The 25531-nt window shown below is 37.8% G+C and overlaps 1 protein-coding gene across 1 annotated transcript in view; it reads left to right on the top strand.

Annotated features, from left to right (window-relative positions):
- Window positions 1-8311, top strand: part of LOC126187768 (uncharacterized) — a 239294-nt gene extending 230983 nt beyond the window's left edge. Inside the window, exon 7 of the mRNA XM_049929033.1 lies at window positions 5226-8311. Within this exon, the coding sequence (XP_049784990.1) occupies window positions 5226-5625 (400 nt within the window). The 3' untranslated portion in view covers window positions 5626-8311. The remainder of the gene's footprint in view (window positions 1-5225) is intronic.
- The last annotated feature ends 17220 nt before the right edge of the window (window positions 8312-25531 follow it).

The following is a 25531-nucleotide window of genomic DNA, read 5'->3' on the forward strand; positions in this document are numbered from 1 at the left end:
TGGAAAAGATAAAATAGAAAATTTCTGGCTAAAGAACTTCACCTCAACACATTCACATCTAACTAAATTATTTAACAGTTATATTCCAGACCCATACACATTCCCTGATACACTCACACATGGAATAACTTATCTGAAACCTAAAGATCAAGCAGACACAGCAAACCCAGCTAAATATCGCCCCACAACAAGCCTACCAACAATATACAAAATATTAAATGCAGTAATTATACAGAAATTTATGATACGTACAACTCAGACCAAAATTATAAATGAAGAACAAAAAGGCTGTTGCAAAGGAGCACAAGGATGTAATGAGCAACTGATAATAGATGCAGAGGTGACATATCAAGCTAAAACTAAACAAAGTAGATACTAAATTGATACAGTTGCTAAACATAGTCATGAAAAATTGAAAAAGCACACTCAATATCCAAACAAGTTCAAATAATATCACACTATGCATACATTGATTACCAAAAAGCTTTTGATAGTGTACCCCACTCATAGTTACTACAAATATTGAAAATATACAAAGTAGATACTAAATTGATACAGTTGCTAAACATAGTCATGAAAAATTGAAAAAGCACACTCAATATCCAAACAAGTTCAAATAATATCACATCACAGCCAATACAGATTAAGTGTGCTATATACCAAGGAGACTCATTAAGTCCTTTCTGGTTCTGCCTTGCTCTGAACCCACTAACCAACATGCAAAATAATACAAATTATGGATACAATATTACTGGAACATACCAACACAAAATCACACATTTGCTATATTTCGATGATCTAAAACTAGTGGCAGCAACAAATCAACAACTCAACCAATTACTAAAGATAACAGAAGTATTCAGCAATGATATAAATATGGCTTTTGGAACAGACAAATGTAAGAAAAATAGCATAGTCACGGGAAAACACACTAAACAAGAAGATTACATATTGGATAACCACAACGACTCCATAGAAGCGATGGTAAAAACAGATGCATATAAATATCTAGGATACAGACAAAAAATAGGAATAGATAATACAAATATTAAAGAAGAAATAAAAGAAAAATATAGACAAAGACTAACAAAAATACTGAAAACAGAATTGACAGCAAGAAACAAGACAAAAGCTATAAATACTTATGCTATACCAATATTGACCTACTCATTTGGAGTAGTGAAATGGAGTAACATAGACCTAGAAGCACTCAATATACTTACACGATCACAATGCCACAAATATAGAATGCATCACATACATTCAGCAACAGAAAGATTCACATTAAGCAGAAAGGAAGGAGGAAGGGGATTTATCGACATAAAAAAACCTACATTATGGACAGGTAGACTATTTAAGAAAATTCCTTTTAGAACAAGCAGAAACTAGCAAAATACACAAAGCAATCACCCGTATAAATACATCAGCTACACCATTGCAATTTCATAACCACTTCTACAACCCTTCAGATCACATCACATAACATCAACAGATACAAAGAAAGTAAATTGGAAAAAGAAAACACTACATGGCAAGCACCCGTATCATCTAACACAGCCACACATCGATCAAGACGCTTCCAACACATGGCTAAGAAAAGGCAATATATACAGTGAGATGGAAGGATTCATGATTGCAATACAGGGTCAAACAATAAACACCAGATATTACAGCAAGCATATTATTAGAGATCCCAACACCACAACAGATAAATGCAGACTTTGCAAACAACAAATAGAAACAGTAGATCACATCACAAGCGGATGTACAATACTAGCAAGTACAGAATACCCCAGAAGACATGACAATGTAGCGAAAATAATACATCAACGACTTGCCATACAACATAAACTAATAAAACAACACGTTCCCACATACAAGTATGCACCACAAAATGTACTGGAGAATGATGAATACAAATTATACTGCAACAGAACCATTATAACAGATAAAACAACACCACATAACAAACCTGACATCATACTCACCAATAAAAAGAAGAAATTAACACAACTAATCGAAATATCCATACCCAATACAACAAATATACAGAAGAAAACAGGAGAAAAAATTGAAAAATACATCCAACTGGCTGAGGAAGTCAAAGAAATGTGGCATCAGGATAAAGTTGACATTATACCAATTGTACTATCAACTACAAGAGTCATACCATGCAATATCCACCAGTACATCAACGCAATACAGCTACATCCAAACGTATATATACAACTACAGAAATCTGTAATTATTGATACATGTTCAATTACCCGAAAGTTCCTAAATGCAATGTAACATATACCATACAGTTAAAAGGAAGTGATGCTTGATCAAGGTCCGCGTCACTTTCCATTTTTGACCAGACTTAACGTCTGAGAAAGTAAAGAAATAATAATAATAATTTAATAATACAGATAAATATTTCTTTTTTTCACATGTATTACAACGATTCTGTGAATGTCTTGCCAGGAGACGTCACATCTGTCAGCACCAAAACAACACGATCGTTCCATAATTGCAGGGCGAACTGGAAATCTGAACTCTGGAGCAATGGAAAAAAATGAATTGGCTTGATGAGTCTTGTTTCACACTGTTTCCGACTTCTGATCGAGTTTACATTACAAAAGAGAAACATGCCGGGGTTTTGGTGATAATTTAGGCAGCAATATTGTGGTATTCCTTTACAGCCAAAGATTGTGTGACTATTTTGGCTCGTCATGTCCGTCCCACAGTGCAATGCTTTTTTTTCCAATGCTAATGCCGTGTTCGATGGCGACAGGACCCCTGTTCACACATCTCGTATCGTCGAGGACTGGTTCTGTGGGCGCCAGGATGAATTTTGGCATCTCCCTTGGCCACCTCAATCACCAGATCTCAGTATTACTCAGCCTTTGTGGTCTAGTTTGAAAAGAAGGGAACGTGATCACTATAGACATTATTCATCGTTACCTGAACTTGCCGATATTTTACAGGAACAAGATTTACTTGAAAACGATACAGGACCTGTGTTTAGCCATGCCGAGAGAACTGGAAGCCGTTTCCTTCACCGTATTAGGCATGGTACTGTGTCGAGTTTTTTTTATGGTTTCGTATACTTGTTCACCCCCTGTATGTGTGCTGTTCTGTGCATGTCAGGAAGACGTGAGGTGGTCCAAGTCATGGGTTGTAAAACACCGCCGAAACATCGCACATACATTTCCAGTGGACTGATCCCTCTATGTACTGTAGCCTTTGGCACACTGATCGCCTTGCATCATTTGAAGAGAGGCAAAGTCAAAACTCGTCGGACAACACTACACACTTCCAATCAGATACTGTGCAGTTTTTGTGTTGGGGCCCACGAAGACCTGCAGCCGTGAGTGTTGCTGTGATCATTGGCTTTTGGCGGTGTTTCACTCCAAAAGTTCATCTCCTGACGTTCTTTTCGGAATGTTCGCTTGGCAGAAGGATAAGATGGACCTGTATTTTCTGACAACAACAGTTCCTCTAGGTTTTGATAGCAATTGTTATTGACAAGGTGTGACGCTTTTCTCCGGGCATTGTCGGTTAAGACATTTTTGTGATCAACGTTCGTTCTACTCTGTGTTACATGGCAGCAGGTGGTTCATCATTCCTTGGAGACACTTTGGTCGACCCACATCAGTATATCAATAAGCCGGGGAACTTTATTCACAGTGTGGTGATGGGCATGTCGAAACATGATATCTCGTTTCTGCCATTGTGTCACGTCTCTAAATGGACTTACAGTACAGGACAGATCCCAGGCTACTGACTGGCGCATAAAAACCACTTGAAGACCTTGTTGTACGACAGCGGTTGGACCAGAAACACCCGATACAAGTCCTAAGAGACCAGTGTGCACTTTCGAGGTGTAACTAATACAAGGCCTGACAAAAAAAGCGAAACGCCTCGTAGAGGAGGTGGAAGCGACATGAAGCATCATTTGTTCAAAGGTTACGTTAAGTTACTGCAGTGATTATAAAAACGAGTCAAATATAGAAAAAACTTGGCAGTCCATTTATCAGTGTGATGTTGCTGCCTTTTTGGTGAGGAACCGTGCACCGACTGGGTTGGCAAGGGTAGCATGAAGCTGTTTTATCCCCTCCCGCAGCGAGCTGGACCACAAACATTGTAACTGCTCCTTGGTAACCTGGATACTGGGACATGGATGGAGTTGATATCTTGGCTGGTCCCACATACATTCTGTTGGGAATAGATGTAGGATTTTGACATCATATGTACACTTCATAGATAGATGTGTGATGCATGGATGAACATTATCCTGTTGAAAAATTGCACTAGGATACTGTTGCATGAGAGGTGCGTATGAGGAAGCAGGATATCCATGACATACCGTTGTGCCATCAAAGTTTTCCCAATCATTACCAGTTGCAACCTGAAAAAGTATCTCATAGCTCCCTACACCATCACATCATGAGAAAACAGCAATATGCCTCGCCAAAACATTGGAAGAATTTAATCTCTTCGCAGGTCTCCACCATACTCGACGATGACTGTCATTGTTGAGCACAGTGTGATGCTATTCACCATGCTTCCTGGTCATGACACCATTCCAGATGCAGTTGTGAATGTTTTGTTATTAACTACAGTCTGTCTGTTACTAACCTTCAACCAATGGTGAGGTATGACACGGAATATTGCAGGGAGCCATTAATTATTATTTAATTGCAGGCACAAATGTGAAGGGGTTGTGGTACACAATACAACAATCTTCTTTTTGGGGAGGTCAGATATTGTCAACCAGACGAGTCTCATGTTCGCTTGCAGTCCCACATCAGGACACTTTCACATCCAAATGCCTCACAAATCTGGATATTGCATGATTCTATCACTCAGTCATATGGATACACACAATGAGGCCGATTTCAGACTGTGGCAATGCTTTGTAACAAGAGTACATGGCATCTCCGCGTCTTTCACAGTGATCTCTCAACATCTGATGCTGTTTGTGTGTCTTCTACACCTTACCAAGCCTGGTAACAACACTACACATGCACAACTCTAATACCTGTGCTGCAGCTCTAATCATTTACTTACCCACTGATGGTGTGTATGTGCACAAAGCTACACTTCACATTCTGCCATGTCTTCTGGGTGCTTCACTTGTTTTTTTACAGGCGATGTATTTTGTGAGCTTGTATAGCGGCCAGTAACAAACAAATGTGTCGTCATTTATCAGCTGCTCATGTTGTGTGCTCTGCCCGCAGGTTGTCGTCGCCGTGGGCCGTGCAGTCGCCGGTGGTGGGCACAGCGCCGCGGCCACTGCCCTGGACGTCCTTTGGTTCTGCGCCGGCAGTGGAGATCCCACGGCCCTTCCGCCTGGGCCCACCACCGCCCGGCCGCCCGCGCACTAACGCCATACCAGAGCCCGACTACGACAGTGAGTCACTGTCGCGAGAACCCCTACAGCTGTCACGGGAACCCCCACAGCTTTCCCGGGAACCCTCGCGTCTGGCACGGGAACCCCCATACCTGGGGCGCTCGCCGCCGCACGCCAAGGACGCACTGCGCCGTGAACCGCCGCCACTAGACGAGATGCCTCGCCGCTCTGCCCTCAAGAAGGGCGCCTCCACTGAGTCCCGGTTCGCTGGCAAGACAGTTTTCTGAGTACACACAAAAGCTACTGGCTTTCAGAGTTAACAGCAATCACCTTACTATCGACACACGTTCTATTGCCGCATCTGGATACTATTAGTTCAGTACATTAGTTTTACAGCTCTTCATTTCTCTGCAGCTAATGTTCTTGTGTGTCTGTTGTCGAATCAATAAACATCTTTACAACTCTCTAAACCTAATGTACAACATTATTTATTTGTGAAGAGATGTGACACTGAGCAAAAGGAAAAGAATGGCTATTATGCCAACCTTACGAAGTCTCCCAATAACTGAGGCCACATGAATTAGCTTTTTAAGCTTACTTACATCTACACTTACAAAGTTTATTCCATTAAAATTACATGCACACATTGAAAAATGTTTAAACTAGAGGACTTATATTACATTTATTTATTTATTTTGGTTATGTCTCCTTCTTTTTTGGCCAACCAAGGACCACATGATAATTTCAGTTCCTTCTTCTTCTTCTTATTCTGCTGACTAAAATTGCTCTCTGTTTGCTATCCTCATTATGTTGATGTACTGTGGATTGACTGGGACAACTGCTGTTACATCTCTTGGGTGATCTTCCACACGTGTGTTTCCCTTGCAGTCATCTATGATTAAAAATTTTAACTAGTCCTGTCGGTCCATCCATTCTACATTGTCCTTCCAGTTACTTTTCCTTGCCTTTATCCATTTATTTATATGTTGTATTCCAAAATCTGTCTTAGCAACTTCATATCCACCACCATAATGTTTGTTTTATATTTTCCACTTTCGTTTCTGCAGCATATGTCATAACAGGATACACCATTGATTTACATATTTTACTTTCCCCTCAGTTGTCATAAAGTTGTTTCTCCATACTGTATTTTGCAGGTATCCAGTTACCCTTTGTTGCTTAGCTTTCTTATATTGCTATATCCATTGTTTTTAGATGAGATTTCCATGTTATATTGTGTAGTTCTTTTATTAAATTGGTGAAGTAACATTTGTAAATTATTCTCATTATTCGCTGTCATTATAGTATTATCAGCAACACATGTAATGTTTATCCTTTTATTTCCCATTTCATATCTTGGTTTTCTTCTTATGGCGCCAATAATGTGGTCCATTATTAAGCTGACCAGGAGTGGGCTTTATGAGTCTTTTTGTTTAATTCCTATGTCTGTTATAATTTCATCTGTTAATCTTTCACATGTTTTAATTCTCAGTTTATTACCTACATAACAATAAGCCTTCTTTCCTCTATTCCTTTCTTCCAATACTATTTCATCTTTGCACAAAGTCTCTGGCTTCACACCATTTTACATTTCTCTCTTGGAATTCCAAATTTAACTCTTTTGACAATATCTCTTTCTGCTGCTTCTTCTGATTTTATGTAGTGTATATCCAATTATTTTTCAACTTCTTGGATCCACCTTGTTAATATCTATTTACAGAGTCACTTGGACATCTGTTTTGTCAGCCTATTGTCATCTAACCTGGTCAATTTCCAGGATATTTCAGTCTTCTTTTCTTTAATATTTCTGTCATGTTTTCTATATTTCGATGTACTTCATCATTAGTTCTTAAATTTCAAGTTTCTTTGCTTTTTAATGGACATGGAATTTTCCTCTAGTTTACCCTCTCTGCTACTTCTAGTTGTTCATTTTATATGTTGGTAATAGGCATTCACTTCCATATAGGTATTTTGGTTTAACTAGCATGTAATACTTTTTTTACATTTACTGACATGAATTTTATAGTAAATATTTTTTGTTGTTTCATATTTTCTTTCCATTTTGTCTATAATTATTTTTATTTTATTTTGAGCTTTTATTATTATCAGAAATACCTGTCCCTGCTTGTAACTGCCTTTACTTTAGTTCATCCCAGAAAATACCTCACTTAGTGAACAAAAATATTTCACTTATTAACTGACAATTTACTTCAGGATCTTGTGTATGTTGCTGACATCATGCACCACTATGTGCTTAAAGATGTAATGTATTAGAGCACCAATTTATTTAGAAACAATGCCTCAGCTAACGATTTCAGAACGCAAAACAGGTTTTTTAATCAAACTGAATGAAACTCTCATCTGTGGCCTTCTTAGTTTACTATGAAACATGCACACCAACCTATCCCTCTGGATAATGACAAAATACAGGTGTGTGATGTGCCTGAACTTGCTTAGTGTATGATAGAATATTAATGCAAGATCATCAACACTGTTACCAATTTTCAAAACGATACTGTCTACTTCATTACAGTGCTCTATGTTCCTATGTATGTTACAATCACTCTATTGGTAAAGAATCTTTATAAATGTGTGTATTTATTTACAAAGTTATTGCTATACAAATATTTCTACAACTAGACATATTCGCTTAAATCATCATGAAGGCAAGGAAAATCCACTGTTGCAAATAGCTGTTACCATTATATAAAAACAAATATGTTTCCACTGATCAACACTTGCAAATCTAGAAAAAAACATTGAATTATTAACTGCATAACATTTCATTTTTGTCACAGTGTGAATTATATGCTTTAAGAAGTATTTCATGAAATATATGAAAAATAGTTGGCCAATAAATTTCACTCATCATCTTTTCAGTCTCTTTATGTTTTGTTACACAAACATATTTAGAAACCTACCTCCCATTACCTTAAGTTTAACATCTAACATTTTTATGGGCACAATGTTTACAAAATGAAATATGTGAATCATGTAACACATTGTACAAGAGATTCATGTAAATCTTCATCATTAAATGAAATATATCCAAAACCACAGAAGATACCATCATCTTACACTACTGTCTACTCGTGCTACATTAATATGTAATGAAAAATTAATGTGAAAGCTTATAGGCATTGCTATTAAATGAAACAAACTGTTGCTGTAAAGCAGTCAGAAGAAAGCAATAAGTATATCATATGACACACAAAAATGTATGTTTTACACCCTGCTTGATAAAACACCAAGAGCAATGGTTTGCAATAGTCCTGAATCAGAAGACTGATATATTCTTTCATCTCAGGCATCACCAGAAGAATGCTGGTGACACTACAAGATTACACTTTAAATAAAAGAATTTGTGGCTGTAAAGCAACGATAAAAACCCATGCTCTATATTGTAGTGTAGGCACCCAGATGTAAGGGGTGTGTGTGTGTGTGTGTGTGTGTGTGTGTGTGTGTGTGTGTGTGTGTGTGTGTGTCTGGCAGTAACATATGAACTTTTACACCCCAGAAAAGAAACTGGAAATGCTATCTGACTGCAAATATTTAAAAGAGACCAATGTTGCAAAAACGTAGAAAGTAGGAGGAAAGTTCTGTTGTTAGGTAGTAGCCATGGAAGAGGTGTGGGCCAGATTTTGCAGGAAAAATTAGGTGACAGGTAACAGGTCACAAGTATTTTCAAGCTCAGTGCATGTCTTAGCCAAGTGATAGAGGATGTAGGATCATTGCGAAAAGGTTTTACAAAGCAGGATCATGTTGTGGCAGTGGGTGGAGTGGGAAACAATACTGATAGGGATCAGGGCTATATTATTAGTGTGACCCGATAAAAATATCATCTGCAACGAACCATACAAATGTTGGCTTGGTCCCTGCTTTCATGTGGTATGACCAGCCCCAATTGAACAGCTCTATGAGGAGGATCAATATGGAGCTAGATCAGCTGCTTCAGGTAGCTTCTTTGTCAAGCTTAGGTTTGGTTCCTGGTGATGGTATTGGTAGGTGGGACTTCAAAAGACATGGCCTCTCAATAGGAAATTGAAGGGTAAACTGGTTGGGATGATAGCAAAATCTTTAGGGGGGGGGGGCACTGAAACTCATGGGAGTACTTTTTTAGGCTAAGATCAGTATCCAGTCATCCTACATTGATTGCAACTTAGATTAGTGAAAGGTTCAGATAGGCAGGTTCTAGTGATGTGAAAATATCACAAGATTCTCATAACAGTACAGTTAAAAATAATGTTAGTATGTCACAAGATTCACATAAAAGCACAGTAAAAAATAAGGTTAATATATTGCATCATACTATCAGGGGATTAAAAAACAAAAGTAGATGAGCTTCTTGTTTGTATATATTGCATCAGAATACCAGTGGAGTAAAAAACAAAGTAGATGAGCTTCTTGTTCGTATAGAAGATTTAGAAACTGAGGGTGAAATAGATGTACTATTCCTGTCTGAACATCATATAGTCACAGATATGGAAATGGTAAATGTAGGTGGATATAAGCTTTCAGCAATGTAAGTAGAGACACTATTGAGAGAGAAGGAGTTGCCATATATGTTAAAATCAGTCATCGTGTGAAAATTTGGAAAAAATTTTGCATAGAGCAACACATAGAACCATGTGCATGTGAGCTTAAACTAAATAAAGGCACTTTTATAATTGTAGCCATGTATAGGTTCCCATTGTGAAACTTTCAACTATTCTTGAAAAACTTGGATTCGTTGTTGTGCTAACTGTCAGACAAAGGAAAGCAAGTTATTGTTTGTGGGGATTTCAACGTAGATTTTCTGAAAGAGTCAGATAGAAAGCTTGACCTTGAAGTATTACTTGGTTGTTTCAATTTGATATCAGTTATTGATTTTCCTACACAGGTGGTACAGGAAAGCAGCACACTGATAGATAACGTTTCCATAGACCAAGATAAATTTAATCAAATAAAAACTTTTCCTGTTAAGAATGGTCTGTCTGATCATGATGCAGAGCTAGTTACAGTATATGATATAGCTCCATACAGTAATGCAAAACAGTCCTACAAAATAGTGCGTTCTATTAACGATTTAACTCTTCAAAATTTTAGGGAAAGCTTGCAACAGTTAGACTGGGATGAGGTGTACAGGGAACATGATGCTAATTTAAAATTTAACCTATTTCATGATACCTTTGTGAGTATATTTGAAAACAGTTTCCCTAAGAAAACAGTGAAATATAGCTGTAAGAAGCCATGTAAAAAACCATGACTTACTAAAGGGGATAAAAAATCTTGAAAATATAAAAGGGAAATGTATCTTATAGCTAGGAGGAGTAATGATCCCAAAACAATGAAACATTATAAAAACTACTTCCCTGTATTAAGAAAAGTTATTAAACAGTCCAGAAGTACGTGCATTATGTCTGATATTAGTACATCTGATAATAAAATTAAAACAATTTGGAATATTTTGAAAAGGGAAACAGGGCAACCGAGAGCATAGGAAGACTGTATTTCTATCAAATACAATGGAAAGTTTGTTAACAAGTAGTCAGAAGTAGAAAACATTTTTAATAATCATTTTTTAAGTTTTATAGACAAAATAGGTTCCAGCTATTCATTAGGAAATGCAAGGCGGTATATGGAAGAGGTAGTACCTACACAATTTGATAAAATTGAAATTCAAACCATCTTAGGAAAATAATAAATTTACTCAAAAGTAAAAGTTCGCATGGCATTGATGGCATTTCCAAGAGAGTACTAAAGATTGTTCCCAACAAATAAGTAGTATTCTCAGCCAAATATGTGGTAGCTCACTGAAACAGGGAATTTTTCCTGATAGACTGAAATATGCTATTGTTAAACCATTGCATAAAAAAGGGCATAGATCTGATGCTAACAACTACGGCCCAATCTCACTTCTGACAGCTTTATCCAAAATTCTTGAAAATGTAACGTATTCAAGAGTAGCATCAAATATTTGTAAAAATGAAGCACTAACAAAATGTCACTTTGGTTTTCAGAAAAGCTTTTCAACAGAAAATGCTATATATGCTTTCACTGATCAAATATTAAATGCAATGAATAACCAAACATTGGAATATTTTTTAATCTCTCAAAGGCTTTTGATTGTGTGAGTCATGAAATTTTTCTAAATAAGCTTAAGTATTGTGGTATGAGTGGGACAGTGCACAAATGGTTTAATTCATACTTAACTGGAAGAATGCAGAAAGTTGAAATTAACAGTACAGATAGTCTACAAAAACTAGCAGAGTCCACTAACTGGGGAGGTATCAAAAATGATGTCCCACAGGGTTCAGTCTTGGGTCCCTTATTGTTCTTAATATATATTAACGAATTGCCACTCTATATTCATGAAGATGCAAAGTTAGTTCTTTTTGCTGATGATACAAGTATAGTAATCACACCCAATAAGCAAGAATCAGCTGAGGAAATTGCAAATAACGTCTTTCAGAAAATTATTAAGTGGTTCTCTGCAAATGACACACCAAGTTTTGAGAAAACACAGTTTATACAATTCTGTACAGTAAATGGCATAACACCATAGATAAATATGGACTATGAACGAAAGTCTGTTGCTAAGATAGAATACTCAAAATTTCTAGGTGTGTGCATTGATGAGAAATTGAAGAGGAAGAAACACATCGATGATCTGCTGAAACGGTTAGGCTCAGAGCTACTTATGCTAATAGGATTTTTGCAAATTTAGGTGATAAACATATCAGTAAATTAGGCTACTATGCCTATTTTCATTCACTGCTTTCATATGGCATCATATTTTGGGGCAATCCGTCATTAAGAGAGAAAGTATTCATTACACAAAAGTGTGTAATCAGAATAATAGCTGGAGCCCACCCAGGATCACGTTACAGACATTTATTTAAGGAAATCTGGATATTCACAGTACCTTCACAATACATATATTCACTTATGAAATTTGTCATTAATAACCCATCCCAATTCAAAAATAACAGTGAAGTGCATAGCTACAACACTAGAAGAAAGGATGATATTCATTATTCTGGATTAAGTCTCACTTTGGCACAGAAAGGGGTGAATTATGCTGCCAAAAAAATCTTTGGTCATTTGCAAAAAAGTGTTAAAAGTCTGACAGATAGCCAACCAACATTTAAAAGCAAACTAAAAGAATTTCTGAATGACAACTCCCACTCAATAGATGAATTCTTAGATATGAAGTAGTAACTGTAAAAATAATTAATTAATTGATTAATTTCTGTAAAGAAAACTTATGTTAAAGTGGCACATTCCACATCATTATGAAATGTCGTATTCATTATCTATGGAATAAGGATTAAGGTACGTATGTAGAATAGTGACAGACAAACATGCTTACTTAATGTATGTAAAAAAATGAAATTTGTGTAGTTAAATGTTCAAACATTAAACAACAAATAAGCTAACCAAAAATTACAGTTTGTTTGCTTTCTGTTCAGGCCCCAAGCAGTGCAAAGGAGGGCATTCCCTATTATTTGTACTCATTGAATCTAGTATTGAGAGAAAACTGAAACCAACACTTGGAAATGGAAATTTGTGGGACCAAACTGCTAAGGTCATCGGTCACTAGGCTTACAATCTACTTAATCTAACTTTAACTTATGCTAAGGACAACACACACAAACATCCATGCCTGAGGGAGGACTTGAGCCTCCAATGGGGGGAGAAGTGCAAACCATGAGAAAGCACCTCATACTGGATGGCTACCCCGTGTGGCAAACCAATACTTTCCTAGACCACTAACTCCAAAACACAACTTAAAAACACAGTCTTCTCCTGCTGCTTCATTTAATTCAAGTCAAAGGAACGGAACTTTTACTGCTGATGGTTTGTGATTGTAGAATGTAATTAATTTAGTTACCTGTTTGTGCCATATCTGACCATTTTCTGATGAAGTCACCTGTAGCAAGAATTCACAATACTATGGCATGGCAGCTGTAGCTGCATTAAGAAAATATAATAAATGAAATGACTTACTTTGGACAAAATACTTCACAGAAAAATATTATAAATATGTATGTATATTTGTCTCAAAATAATGCAAGTGATTTACAAAGTCTTCATGAGTCTTCAAAGTAGCAAACATAAATAAGTTCTCACAAAGAGCAAAAAAACACTTAATACACAACTTATAACCAGGCAATGACTCTTTTTTAACGCTACAGAGGATGATAATTTTGAATCAGTAGCATTATGGATTGAAAAGATAATATTTACTCTTACAATCAGCTTCCATTTAACAAAAAGTGAGCATATTAAGAGTTTCCATTTCACCATGCAGGAGGATATCATTGCAAGTATAAATTCGAAGTAATTTCAAGTTTACTGTGCAGATATTTAGAACACACTTTTCATATATGCTATATGTTTGCCTAATTGTCACCAAGGCAAGTAGCTGAAAAGATTTCAGCCATTTTTCTTATGATTGCAGAAACTCTGAACCAGCTTGCACCAACGCCAGATAAAGCCAGACCGCCTCCCAAATCAAACATAACAGAACCAGACGAAAATCAGCACCCAAATGGTGAAAATACACTCGATTACAGCACCGCACAGTTCCAAAAACTGTGAACGATTCCCATTGCTTGGTGACCTAAATCGACCTCCAAAGATACGAAATGCATCAGTGGAGACAGAAAGAGACTGATGAAAGTATTTGTTTCAGGTAATCGAAATTGACTGCAGTAGAAACATACCAAGTGTTGCAAACACAAATCGTGATTGAAGAAAAGCAAAAATACTGAGCAAAACTTGAAATTGTAGATGAAGGGGCAACTATCAGATTCTTCCAAATTTGTGGAAGGATGATTCTATTTATCTCTCCAGCGTCTAAACTGGCCCAGATCGTTTCTTAACAGCGTGAATGGGGCTACTGTATTCACTGTCTGACCGTTCTATAATTGCAAACAGAACTGAATGAGATTTTATTCTAAAAGACTTGTATAGTCTGATTTCAGTAGGCATATGCAACATTTCGTCAATACTGCCTTCGCTATTTTTCCTGACATTTCAGGAGTTTCGTTAAACTATCAAGTTCCATCCGAATTTCAACAGAAACTTCAGTAGTATTGTGCCCTATTCCTAGGGTGTTGTGTCTTCATTGAAATTCGGAGCCACCTCTCCCATTTCTCCTTTTAAGCCACCTTTACTCAAGTGGCGTTTTGCTCAAAATCGACTGCTCGTTGTCGGTGTGCAATATGTGCTTGCATGTAAGTCAGTGTGCATGTAAATGAGCGATTAGGTCAATGACATAAATGACTAATTAACTGTGCCGAGTTAGGAGTTCTAAAATCACGATTAAGTTGCAGAATGCGCATGTAGAGTAACAGGGGGCCTTGACATCGTCCACTAACACTGGAAATTAACCTATTCTCATAGAAGCGTAGGCCCTTTTCCAATTGCAGTAATGTATTTTGCGCTTTTGTTTCTTCTTAATATTTATTTTGTTATTTGCTTTGTTTTCGTGACATACTGCAAATATTGCACCAGGGCCTGATATTTTTCCTAGTAGCGTTCTCCCAAATGAGAAACGAAATACGTTTCACAATTCCAGTATCTAGATGAACAAAACGAAAAAGCTGTAAATATTTAATGAAGAAAATGGTTTTCTATGTTACCAGCTTGTAGAAGGAAAATGAGATTGAAAAAAATAAAGTGAAGAGAGGTTCAGTGAACTGCCTTATAAGTGTTGTTTGAGTCTTTGTTAAGTGTATATTTTCTTGATCAGATAAATTTTGACATGTCTTGCCTCAGAAGCCATGATATTCCATGCCAAGATTCGCTTCATAGTTTGGTTGGGACTGCATTAACTGAGGAATGACACAAGAAATGGAGTGACAGGCAGACGACAAATGGTACAGTGAGGACCACTTCCGTGAAAAATTGCGTTAGTTTCGTAGGATGATGGTCTGATTGGCGGTACCACAGAAGTCAGAGTGCCAAACTGCTAAAGTTCGCCGGCCGGAGTGGTCAAGCGGTTGTAAGCGCTTCAGTCTGGAACCGAGCGACCGCTACGGTCGCAGGTTCTTATCCTGCCTTGGGCATGGATGTGTGTGATGTCCTTAGGTTAGTTAGGTTTAAGTAGTTCTAAGTTCTAGGTGACTGATGACCTCTCATGTTAAGTCGTATACTGCTAAGAGCCATTTGAACCATTTTCTAAAATTCAGTTCTTAATATTTTGTAATGTGTAGTTCAAATTTAATTATCAATCATGCAAACTAACCTCTAAAGACTAAGTTACAACCCACTCATTTCAGATCTCATTTTTACAGCAATTTTCATTAACATTAGAATAATGATATTCAAACAAAGCACTTTGTGTAGCTACAGCTCCCACCAAAAGTGTGCCCCAAGGAAAACACGTCAATCAGGAATGAGGGGTCATATGTTTGAGTTCTTTTTACAAGGTGCACTATTAAAATCCGAGTTGCGTGCTGTATAAACTGATGTTAAGAAATGGCGATTATGGGTGTATACCAGAGAAGATAAGAGTAAATGTGTAACTTAGTTTGTGAATGTGATTTCTCTAATGTCGCCCGCATCTCGTGGTCGTGCGGTAGCGTTCTCGCTTCCCACGCCTGGGTTCCCAGGTTCGATTCCCGGCGGGGTCAGGGATTTTCTCTGCCTCGTGATGGTTGGGTGTTGTGTGATGTCCTTAGGTTAGTTAGGTTTAAGTAGTTCTAAGTTCTAGGGGACTGATGACCTAAGATGTTAAGTCCCATAGTGCTCAGAGCCATTTGAACCATTTTTTTCTCTAATGTTCCTAATGTTCAAGAGTTATTAGTGTTCCTGATATGCACTGTCCTAAATAAATGGCGACACAACAGCACAAACTACAAGTATTGGCTGAACAGGGTTATGCTCTCCTACAGCCCACCATCACCATCAGAGATGCTGTGAAAGGCTTAAAAAAAGAAAATGTACTGCTGTTGGTATGACATCTTACAACACCATTTTTGTCTGTTCTAATTCCTTCAACTATACTTATAATTTAGCACTATTTTAATAAATTCATTACTGTTAATATTTTGGGTAAGATTTACTGTATTTTTTAAACTATATGTAAGTGTAAAGTATGCAACAATAACTGATGCAACTGTTAATCTCACGAAATCACCACCCTGTTTGATTTATGTGTGAAAGCTTTATAAAAGTATAAAATAATAAATAAAATGATAAAAGATGCAAAATGTAAAATAAAATTGGCATAATTTGTCAACAAATCACATATGTAGAGGGTGCTATAGACTAGAAGCTAGCTATACAGGGTGGTCCACTGGTCGTGACTGGGCCAAATATCTCATGAAATAATCGTCAAACGAAAAAACTACAAAGAACGAAACTTGTCTAGCTTGAAGGGGGAAACCAGATGTCGCTATGGTTGGCCCACTAGATGGCGCTGCCATAGGTCAAACGGATATCAACTGTGTTTTTTTTTTTAAATAGGAACCCCCATTTTTATTACATATTCGTGTAGCACGTAAAGAAATATGAATGTTTTAGTTGGACCACTTTTTTCGCTTTGTGATAAATGGCGCTGTAATAGTCACAAACATATTGTCCACAATTTTAGACCAACAGTTGGTAACAGGTAGGTTTTTTAAATTAAAATACAGAACGTAGGTACGTTTGAACATTTTATTTCGATTGTTCCAGTGTGATACATGTACCTTTGTGAACTTATCATTTCTGTGAAAGCATGCTGTTACAGCGTGATTACCTGTAAATACCACATTAATGCAATAAATGCTCAAAATGATGTCCTTCAACCTCAATGCATTTGGCAATACGTGTAACGACATTCCTCTCAACAGCGAATAGTTCGCCTTCCGTAGTGTTCACACATGCATTGACAATGCGCTGGCGCATGTTGTCAGGCGTTGTCGGTGGATCACGATAGCAAATATCCTTCAACTTTCCCCACAGAAAGAAATCCAGGGACGTCAGATTCGGTGAACGTGCGGGCCATGGTATGGTGCTTCAACGACCAATCTACATGTCATGAAATATGCTATTCAGTACTGCTTCAACCGCACGCGAGCTATGTGCCGGACATCCATCATGTTGGAAGTACATCGCCATTCTGTCATGCAGTGAAACATCTTGTAGTAACATGGGAAGAACACTACTTAGGAAATCAGCATATATTGCACCATTTAGATTGCCATCGATAAAATGGGGGCCAGTTATCTTTCCTCCCATAATGCCGCACCATACATTAACCCTCCAATGTCGCTGATGTTCCACATGTCTTAGCCATCGTGGATTTTCCGTTGCCCAATAGTGCGTATTATTACGTTACCGCTGTTGGTGAATGATGCTTCGTCGCTAAATAGAACGCCTGTAAAAAATCCTTCATCGTCCCGTAATTTCTCTTGTTTCCAGTGGCAGAACTGTACACGACGTTCATAGTCGTCGCCTTGCAATTCCTGGTGCATAGAAATATGGTAAGGGTACAATCGATGTTGATGTAGCATTCTCAACACCGACGTTTTTGAGATTCCCGATTCTAGCGCTATTTGTCTGTTACTGATGTGCGGATTAGCCGCGACAGCAGCTGAAACGCCTACTTGGGCATCATCTTGTTGCAGGTCTTGGTTGACGTTTCACATGTGGTTGAACACTTCCTGTTTCCTTAACGTAACTATTCGGCGAACGGTCCCGACAATTGGATGATGTCGTCCAGGATACCGAGCAGCATACATAGCACACGCCCCTTGGGCATTTTGATCACAATAGCCCTACATCAACACGATATAGACCTTTTCCGCAATTGGTAAATGGTCCATTTTAACATGGGTAATGTATCACGAAACAACTAAAGTCCGCACTGGCGGAATGTTACGTGGTACCACGTACTTATACATTTGTGACTATTACAGTGCCATCTATCACAAAGCGAAAAAAGTGGTCCAACTAAAACATTCATATTACTTCATGTACTACACGAATATGTAATAAAAAATGGGGGTTCCTATTAAAAAAAAACAACAACAAAAAACGCAGTTGATATCCGTTTGACCTATATCAGCGCCATCTAGCGGGCCAACCATAGCGTCATCTGGTTTCCCCCTTCAAACTAGACGAGTTTCATTCTTGGTAGTTCTTTCGTTTGATGCTTATTTCGTGAGATATTTGGCCCAGTCACTATCAATGGACCACCCTGTATACTGGTATGACATACACTGAAGCTAGCTGTGTACCCACTGTAAATATTGGCCTCTATGTGAACTCAACCTTCGACATGAATACTACAGTTAGGACTATATGTACATATAAGTAGCTATAATGTTTTAAACTACATTTGCTGATAGGTATTTTATTATTGACTCACTTGTAAAGCTTATACAACTGTACACACAGTAAGGCATGCATGTTATCTTATTGTAACTGGTTCCAATACGTCTTTTAGAACTGAAGATGGCTACACACAAACCAAAATCTGGATTTCCAATAAACAGTGTTTGCGATTGATTGCTGCACTATTAACCACTTGAAATAAAGACAGTCAGAGGGTGCAACTATTTCTGCATGGAATCAAACGTGACGCACTACCCAGTTGTCATTTCTTGAAAATCACGTCGATATTCTTGTTGGAGATCTTAATATGACCTACATTCGTCTAATCCTCTTGGATTATTGCACTGTATCCATCTGTAGAGCGTTGTAAAATTTCTTTCGTCTCAGTTATAATTATGCTATGACTTCACATTCTACGTTTCCATTCTCTATTGAAAGCTTCATTGTCCTTGTACTGGGTGAGGGCCATTAATGGCAGTCTGTGTTTTAAAATATCCATCAACTCAGCATCCTTGGGCGGATCCTCAAAGTCTTCTGCTCCCAGTATTTTTGCACAAAGTCATGGATCCTGTCACTACCATGGCTATAATTCGGTGGTGTCAACTACTTTGATTTCAGTACTCACTGCTGTTCTGATGACCAAAATTTACTAAGAAAAGTCACTTGACACTCCTGAAAAATCTGAAAGTCGACAGCTGCCCTAATGCCTCAAATGTGTGCACTGTCCTTCAAATAACTAATGTATACATTGATTTTTTGCTTTTCAGATTCCAACAGTGAGAATGCATGCTTAAACCGTCACATGAATGTGACTGGATGTAAGTCTTGTTTCGGTATGAACTCCTGAAATTTTATTGTACCACCACTGTCATTAATAGCCGTGGAGGGAACAGTGCTGATCACTTCTTGACATGTTTCTTGTACTGAGGTTTTATTTTTTTCTTATAGCAGACGTTCTTCTAATTGAGGAGGACACAGTCTGACATACTTTGTCAATCTCTGTCTTCAGGTCTGTGCATTGTTCTTGTAAACCAGATATGAGCTTCCCAAGTCACTGCTGATTTCTTAAAAAACTGCCTCTTGTGTCTGTAATTTCTGCACTTTGTCCGTTTATTTTTACTGCTGCTTGATCTAGTGAATACTGGAAACAGACTGGCTAACAGCTAATAGGGTAATGATAAATTTTGCTGAGGGATAATGAGGAGAAAAGATGATGAGGTAGCAAAGATATATAGCTTTGAGGGAAATGAGGACACCGAAAGTAACTGTGATAATGCAAGGGAACATGTTGCCAGGGAAAAGATGAATGGGAATCTCAGAGTGGAAGAAAGTATGTGTTTGGATGCAGGAGTGACACCACCTGAAGAGGTCAACATAAAGGTCAGTATTAGAAAAAAGGTAAGATATATTGAAGTATTAAGTGAGGATGGGGCACGTGATCTGAAAGAAGTACTGCTTCAAGACCGAAAAGAATTTTTGAAGAGACCAGTGTACATAAAGGTTTTATACATGGTTTCCAGATTAAGCATCACGATCCATTTAAATTTAAATCATTTTCCATCTGGCAAGCAAAAAGAAATGCAGTGAATAGGGAGATAAAAAGAATAACAGAATGGCGTATTATTTAGCGCCCTGGAAGTAATTACTACAGTCTGCTTGTCATTGTCCCAAAGAAAAATGTTTCAGTATGCATTCCATAGCCTTAAAGAAAGTCATTGTACCACAAATGAATAGGCCTGAGGTACTAGAGGAGCTTGTATGAAAGCTCAGTGGTGTAAGGGTAGTAAGAAGCGTTGACTTGATAGCCAGCTTCTGGCAGATTCTTCCACAAAAAAGGTCTCAAAAACATACTAGATTCATCTATGGGTGACAAAGCTATCAATTCATAGTATGGCCATTTGGGTTAAAGATACTCTCATGTGCTTTTATATGTATATTAAAGATGCTATGTGAGCACTTATTAAGTAGAATTATGGTGTATATTGATGACATTTTTATCACATCAAATGACTGGAAGGAGCACAGTGACATTTTGAAGCGAGTTCCATCTTTATGTGAGAAAAACAACATTAGTGTAAACCTAGAGAAGGCCCAGTTCTAAAGAGGAGAGAGTGAATTCCTAGAGCCTACCATAGCTGATGGCATCAAACCAGATGCAGACAAGTTAGAAGCTATCAGAAATTTTCCAAGACCTAAGACTAAAATCAAAATGAAAGCCTTCTATGGTCTTACAGGATTCTACTGAAAATTCGCAAATTATCAAACACTTAATGCTTTACAGGAACTAAGGAAGAAAAATGTCACTTGGATTTGGACCAAAGAGTGTGATCAAGAATACCTAAAAATAAAAGATAAAATACCTAACAGTATCGATTCTCACATCCAGATTTAAATGAATCTCTTTGTATCTTTTCTGATAGTTCAGTATATGGCCTTGGATCTCACCTTTGTTAATATGTGGAAAGTGAAGACACTGTTGAAAGGAAGTTTATTGGATTTGTTAGTCATGTCCTAAATAAATGGGAGAGAATATATTTCATAAGTGAAAAAATGGCATTAGAGCAATATGGGCGTTTAAGAAATTTAGATATGGGAAGAAAGGCAAAGGTGTTTACAGACCATTAGGCTCTGTCATTTCTATTAGATTGTAGACTGAATCATAACAAACTAATGTGGTGGGCATTAGCTGCGAAAGTACGATTTCACAATAGGGTATTTGCCAGGAGAAAGTAACACTGTTGCAGGTTCATTATTCGGATTGCCACTGGGTATGGAAAACGCAGATTTAATTACTCAGGGCAGAAAGAAGTCTCAATGTCATATTTAACAAAGATAAAACATGAAGACAAGACTAAGTGTGAAATGAATAATTTAAAAGAGAACAAAACAGAGATGACACCATAACAATGATCAAAGCTGAATGGAGCAGGAAAACGAATGACAAAGTAAGGAAATATCATACAGAAACAGATATTATATAACATGGCAGATCACGAAAAGAAATTGTGGAATGTCTATAGCCCAGAAAATAAAGCTGAAATGTTGATGTGATTTATTTATCTTACGTATGCTCATTTCAGTGCCAAGAAATGTGTGGACAAAATTAAGGAAAGTTGCTCGTTTAATAACTGAGAAAAGAGAGTACACAAAATTTTAAAACCTGTATTGTGTGCGTGTGTGTGTGTGTGTGTGTGTGTGTGTGTGTGTATGTGTGTGTCTGTCAAAAAACAAAAGTACCGAAATTGGAGATGCACAGCATGATCCCAGCCATATAATTTTGATGTAAAACTTATTTACATATCAAAATATCACCCACAATCAAATATGAGTGAATGAATTATGAGGAAGTTTAATAGACTTTTCAAAATATATATGTCTAAGAAGTATCATACAGGTAGATTATATAAAGAATTTGGGTCATCAGTGAATTGCCTCATTCTTCCATGGAAACAGCGCCACAGGAATTATTAACTGGAGAAGGAGTACTTACTATTATTAAATGGCTGGTAAGTTTCCCAAGGAGAGACAAGATGCCAGTCAATGTAAAGAGGTATTTAACGTTAAGCAGAATCAAAGAACGTACAGTTAAAGAAGGGATAAATGCAATAAGCAGAGTACGAAAAAGACGTAACAAGTTGATGAGATGGTGCTAATGAGTTCAAGATGTAGGTCTTCCAACATTAACCCCAAGTCCAAAAAAATAATGAGAACAGTGCACACAGTCCAGTGGAGGTAGCCAATGTAAAAACTGGAGCTAGCAAATGAGTTACAGTATTGTTGACATCAAAAGATGGTATGAGTAACTAGTTTCAGGGAGCAGCTGCGTTCTTTGAGTCACCAGACGGTTGATTGTTACCAGGTGCCCAGGTTTAGTGGTGGGATTACTTCACTTTCCTTTCATGGTGTTACTTCTTCCACTTCAACCATTCTGAACTAAATCTTTCACCTTTAATCTTCTTCACTATCAACAGCTAAGACGAGCAAAACCTCCGAGAGCCACTGGGTTCTTTGTGTTGCCAGGTAAATGATGATTACCAGATGCCCGCATTAAGTGATGGGCTCATTTCACTTCATTTCAGTCATCTTTAATCTTTTTCATTATCAAAAGGTAGGACAAAAGCATTACATATTGGATATAACAAATAATGATTATCTAACCACAATTAACCAAGCAGGAAACATCTTTGGTAAAGCACAGGTAAAAAGAGATATTCGACAATATACATGGTTAGACCAAAATACACAGAAACATTGAATCATAGATACAAAGGAAAGAGAGCAGAATTGAACGTTGTATTGAGAAATACTCGTATTTAAGTTAAACACCAAGCACCTATATTACAGTGGAACATTTGTTCTTGAATGGGAAAACTACTAGGGCTATTATAAAGGAATATATAAGGGAGAACAGTTAATGATAATGTGAGCAAGCAGCAGCAGCTGGAGAGCACTGTGCTAAACCAGTTAAATGCACATGACAGCTTAAGAGAGTATGGAAGATTAGGTGGCAAAACAAAGATACAGCTCATACATTATCTCAAGATAAGAAATAAGTCAACGCTGTGTCGAACTGAATAGCTGTATGTGATGCTTTAGAACATGACTTAATAATGCTAAGTGGTTTCCGCCGAACGAAACAATTTTACAGACTGACAATTATTGAACCAAGGACCAGGCAAGAAAATCTGAAGTCATACAATGTAAGACCATACCTCAGTCAATGGAATCAGACGTTGCTGTCGTGAGTTATTTGCATCTGTTTCCTTTAGCTGTGTCAGTAGAAAATGATCCTTCATCTTCACATCCATGTGAAAAGTGTTTAGAGGTTTATGTTTCTTTTTATATATTTACTTTATTAAGTGGCTGTTGGTATGAGACTGAAGTGTTGAGATGTGCAGAGGATAGCAATGCATTGATAGGAGATGTAAGTGGTGATAAAGTTGTAAAGACATATAAATGACGCAAGTGTTTTTGTTTGGAAAAGATAAAAGGACGACAATGCGCTGATAAGAGATAAGAGAAAAAATTCTTTTGTTATGTTTCTTTATAACATATAATGAACGGCTAATCCACGTTTCCAGCAGATATTACAATTAATTAAATTTAAACAGTAGGTTAACAAAAGACTGTCCACTGCTTATGAGAACAGAATGATTCAAACTGTACAACTTTCATTAACCTATTTGTTTTTGTGCTCTTCAGACCAAAGACTAGTTTGATGCAGCTCTGCATGCTACTCTATCCTGTGCAAGCCTCTTCATCTCTGAGTAACTAGTGCAACCCACATCCTTCTGAATCTGTTTACTGTATTCTTGGTCTCCCTCTACGATTTTTACCCCCAACTCTCCCTCCAGTACCGAACTGGTACATTGATGCCTCAGAACGTGTCCTACCAATCAAACGCTTCTTTTAGTCAGGTTGTACCACAAATTTCTCTTCTCTTCAATTCTATTCAGTATCTCCTCATTAGTTACGTGATCTACCCATCTAATCTTGAGCATTCTTCTGTAGCACCACATTTCGAAAGCTTCTATTCTCTTTTTGTCTAAACTGTTTATCGTCCATGTTTCACTTCCACACATGGCTACACTCCATAGAATTACTTTCAGAAAGGACTTCCTGACACTTAAATCTATACTCAATGTTAACAAATTTCTCTTGTTCAGAAACACGTTTCTTGCCATTGCCAGTCTACAATCTACATCCTCCCTACTTCGATCATCATCAGTTATTTTGCTTCCCAAATAGTGAAACTCATCTACTACTTTAAGTGTCTCATTTCGTAACCTAATTCCCTGAACATCACCTGATTTAATTCGACTACATTCCATTATCATCGTTTTGCTTTTGTTGGTGTTCATCTTATATCCTCCTTTCAAGTCACTGTCCATTCCATTCAACAGCTCTTCCAAGCCCTTTGCTGTCTCTGACAGAATTATAATGTCATCGGCGAACCTCAAAGTTTCTATTTTCCTCCCTGGAGTTTAACTCCTAGGCCAAATTTTTCTTTAGTTTAGTTTACTGCTTGCACAATGTACAGTATGAATAACATTGGGGATAAGTTCCAACTCTGTCTCACTCCCTTCTCAACGAGTGCTTCCCTTTCTTGTCCCTCGACTTTTTATAACTGCCAAGTGGTTTCTGTACAATTTGTAAATAGCCTTTCTCTCCCTGTATTTTACCTCTACCACCTTTAGAATTTGAGAGAGTATTCCAGTCAAGATTGTTAAAAGCTTTCTCTAAGTCTACATATGCTATAAACATAGGTTTGTCTTTCCTTAACCTATATTCTACGAGAAGTTGTATGGTCAGCATTGTCTCGCGTGTTCCTACACTCCAGGAAATTTAAATAAGAACACCGTGAATTCATTGTCCCAGGAAGGGGAAACTTTATTGACACATTCCTGGGGTCAGATACATCACATGATCACACTGACAAAACCACAGGCACATAGACACAGGCAACAGAGCATGCACAATGTCGGCACTAGTGCAGTGTATATCCACCTTTCGCAGCAATGCAGGCTGCTATTCTCCCATGGAGACGATCGTAGAGGTGCTGGATGTAGTCCTGTGGAACGGCTTGCCATGCCATTTCCACCTGGCACCTCAGTTGGACCAGCGTTCGTGCTGGACGTGCAGACCGCGTGAGACGACGCTTCATCCAGTCCCAAACATGCTCAATGGGGGACAGATCCGGAGATCTTGCTGGCCAGGGTAGTTGACTTACACCTTCTAGAGCACGTTGGGTGGCACGGGATATATGCGGACGTGCATTGTCCTGTTGGAACAGCAAGTTCCCTTGCCGGTCTAGGAATGGTAGAACGATGGGTTCAATGACGGTTTGGATGTACCGTGCACTATTCAGTGTCCCCTCGACGA

This window comes from Schistocerca cancellata, chromosome 5 (assembly GCF_023864275.1).
Source record: "Schistocerca cancellata isolate TAMUIC-IGC-003103 chromosome 5, iqSchCanc2.1, whole genome shotgun sequence".
Lineage (NCBI taxonomy): Eukaryota > Metazoa > Arthropoda > Insecta > Orthoptera > Acrididae > Schistocerca > Schistocerca cancellata.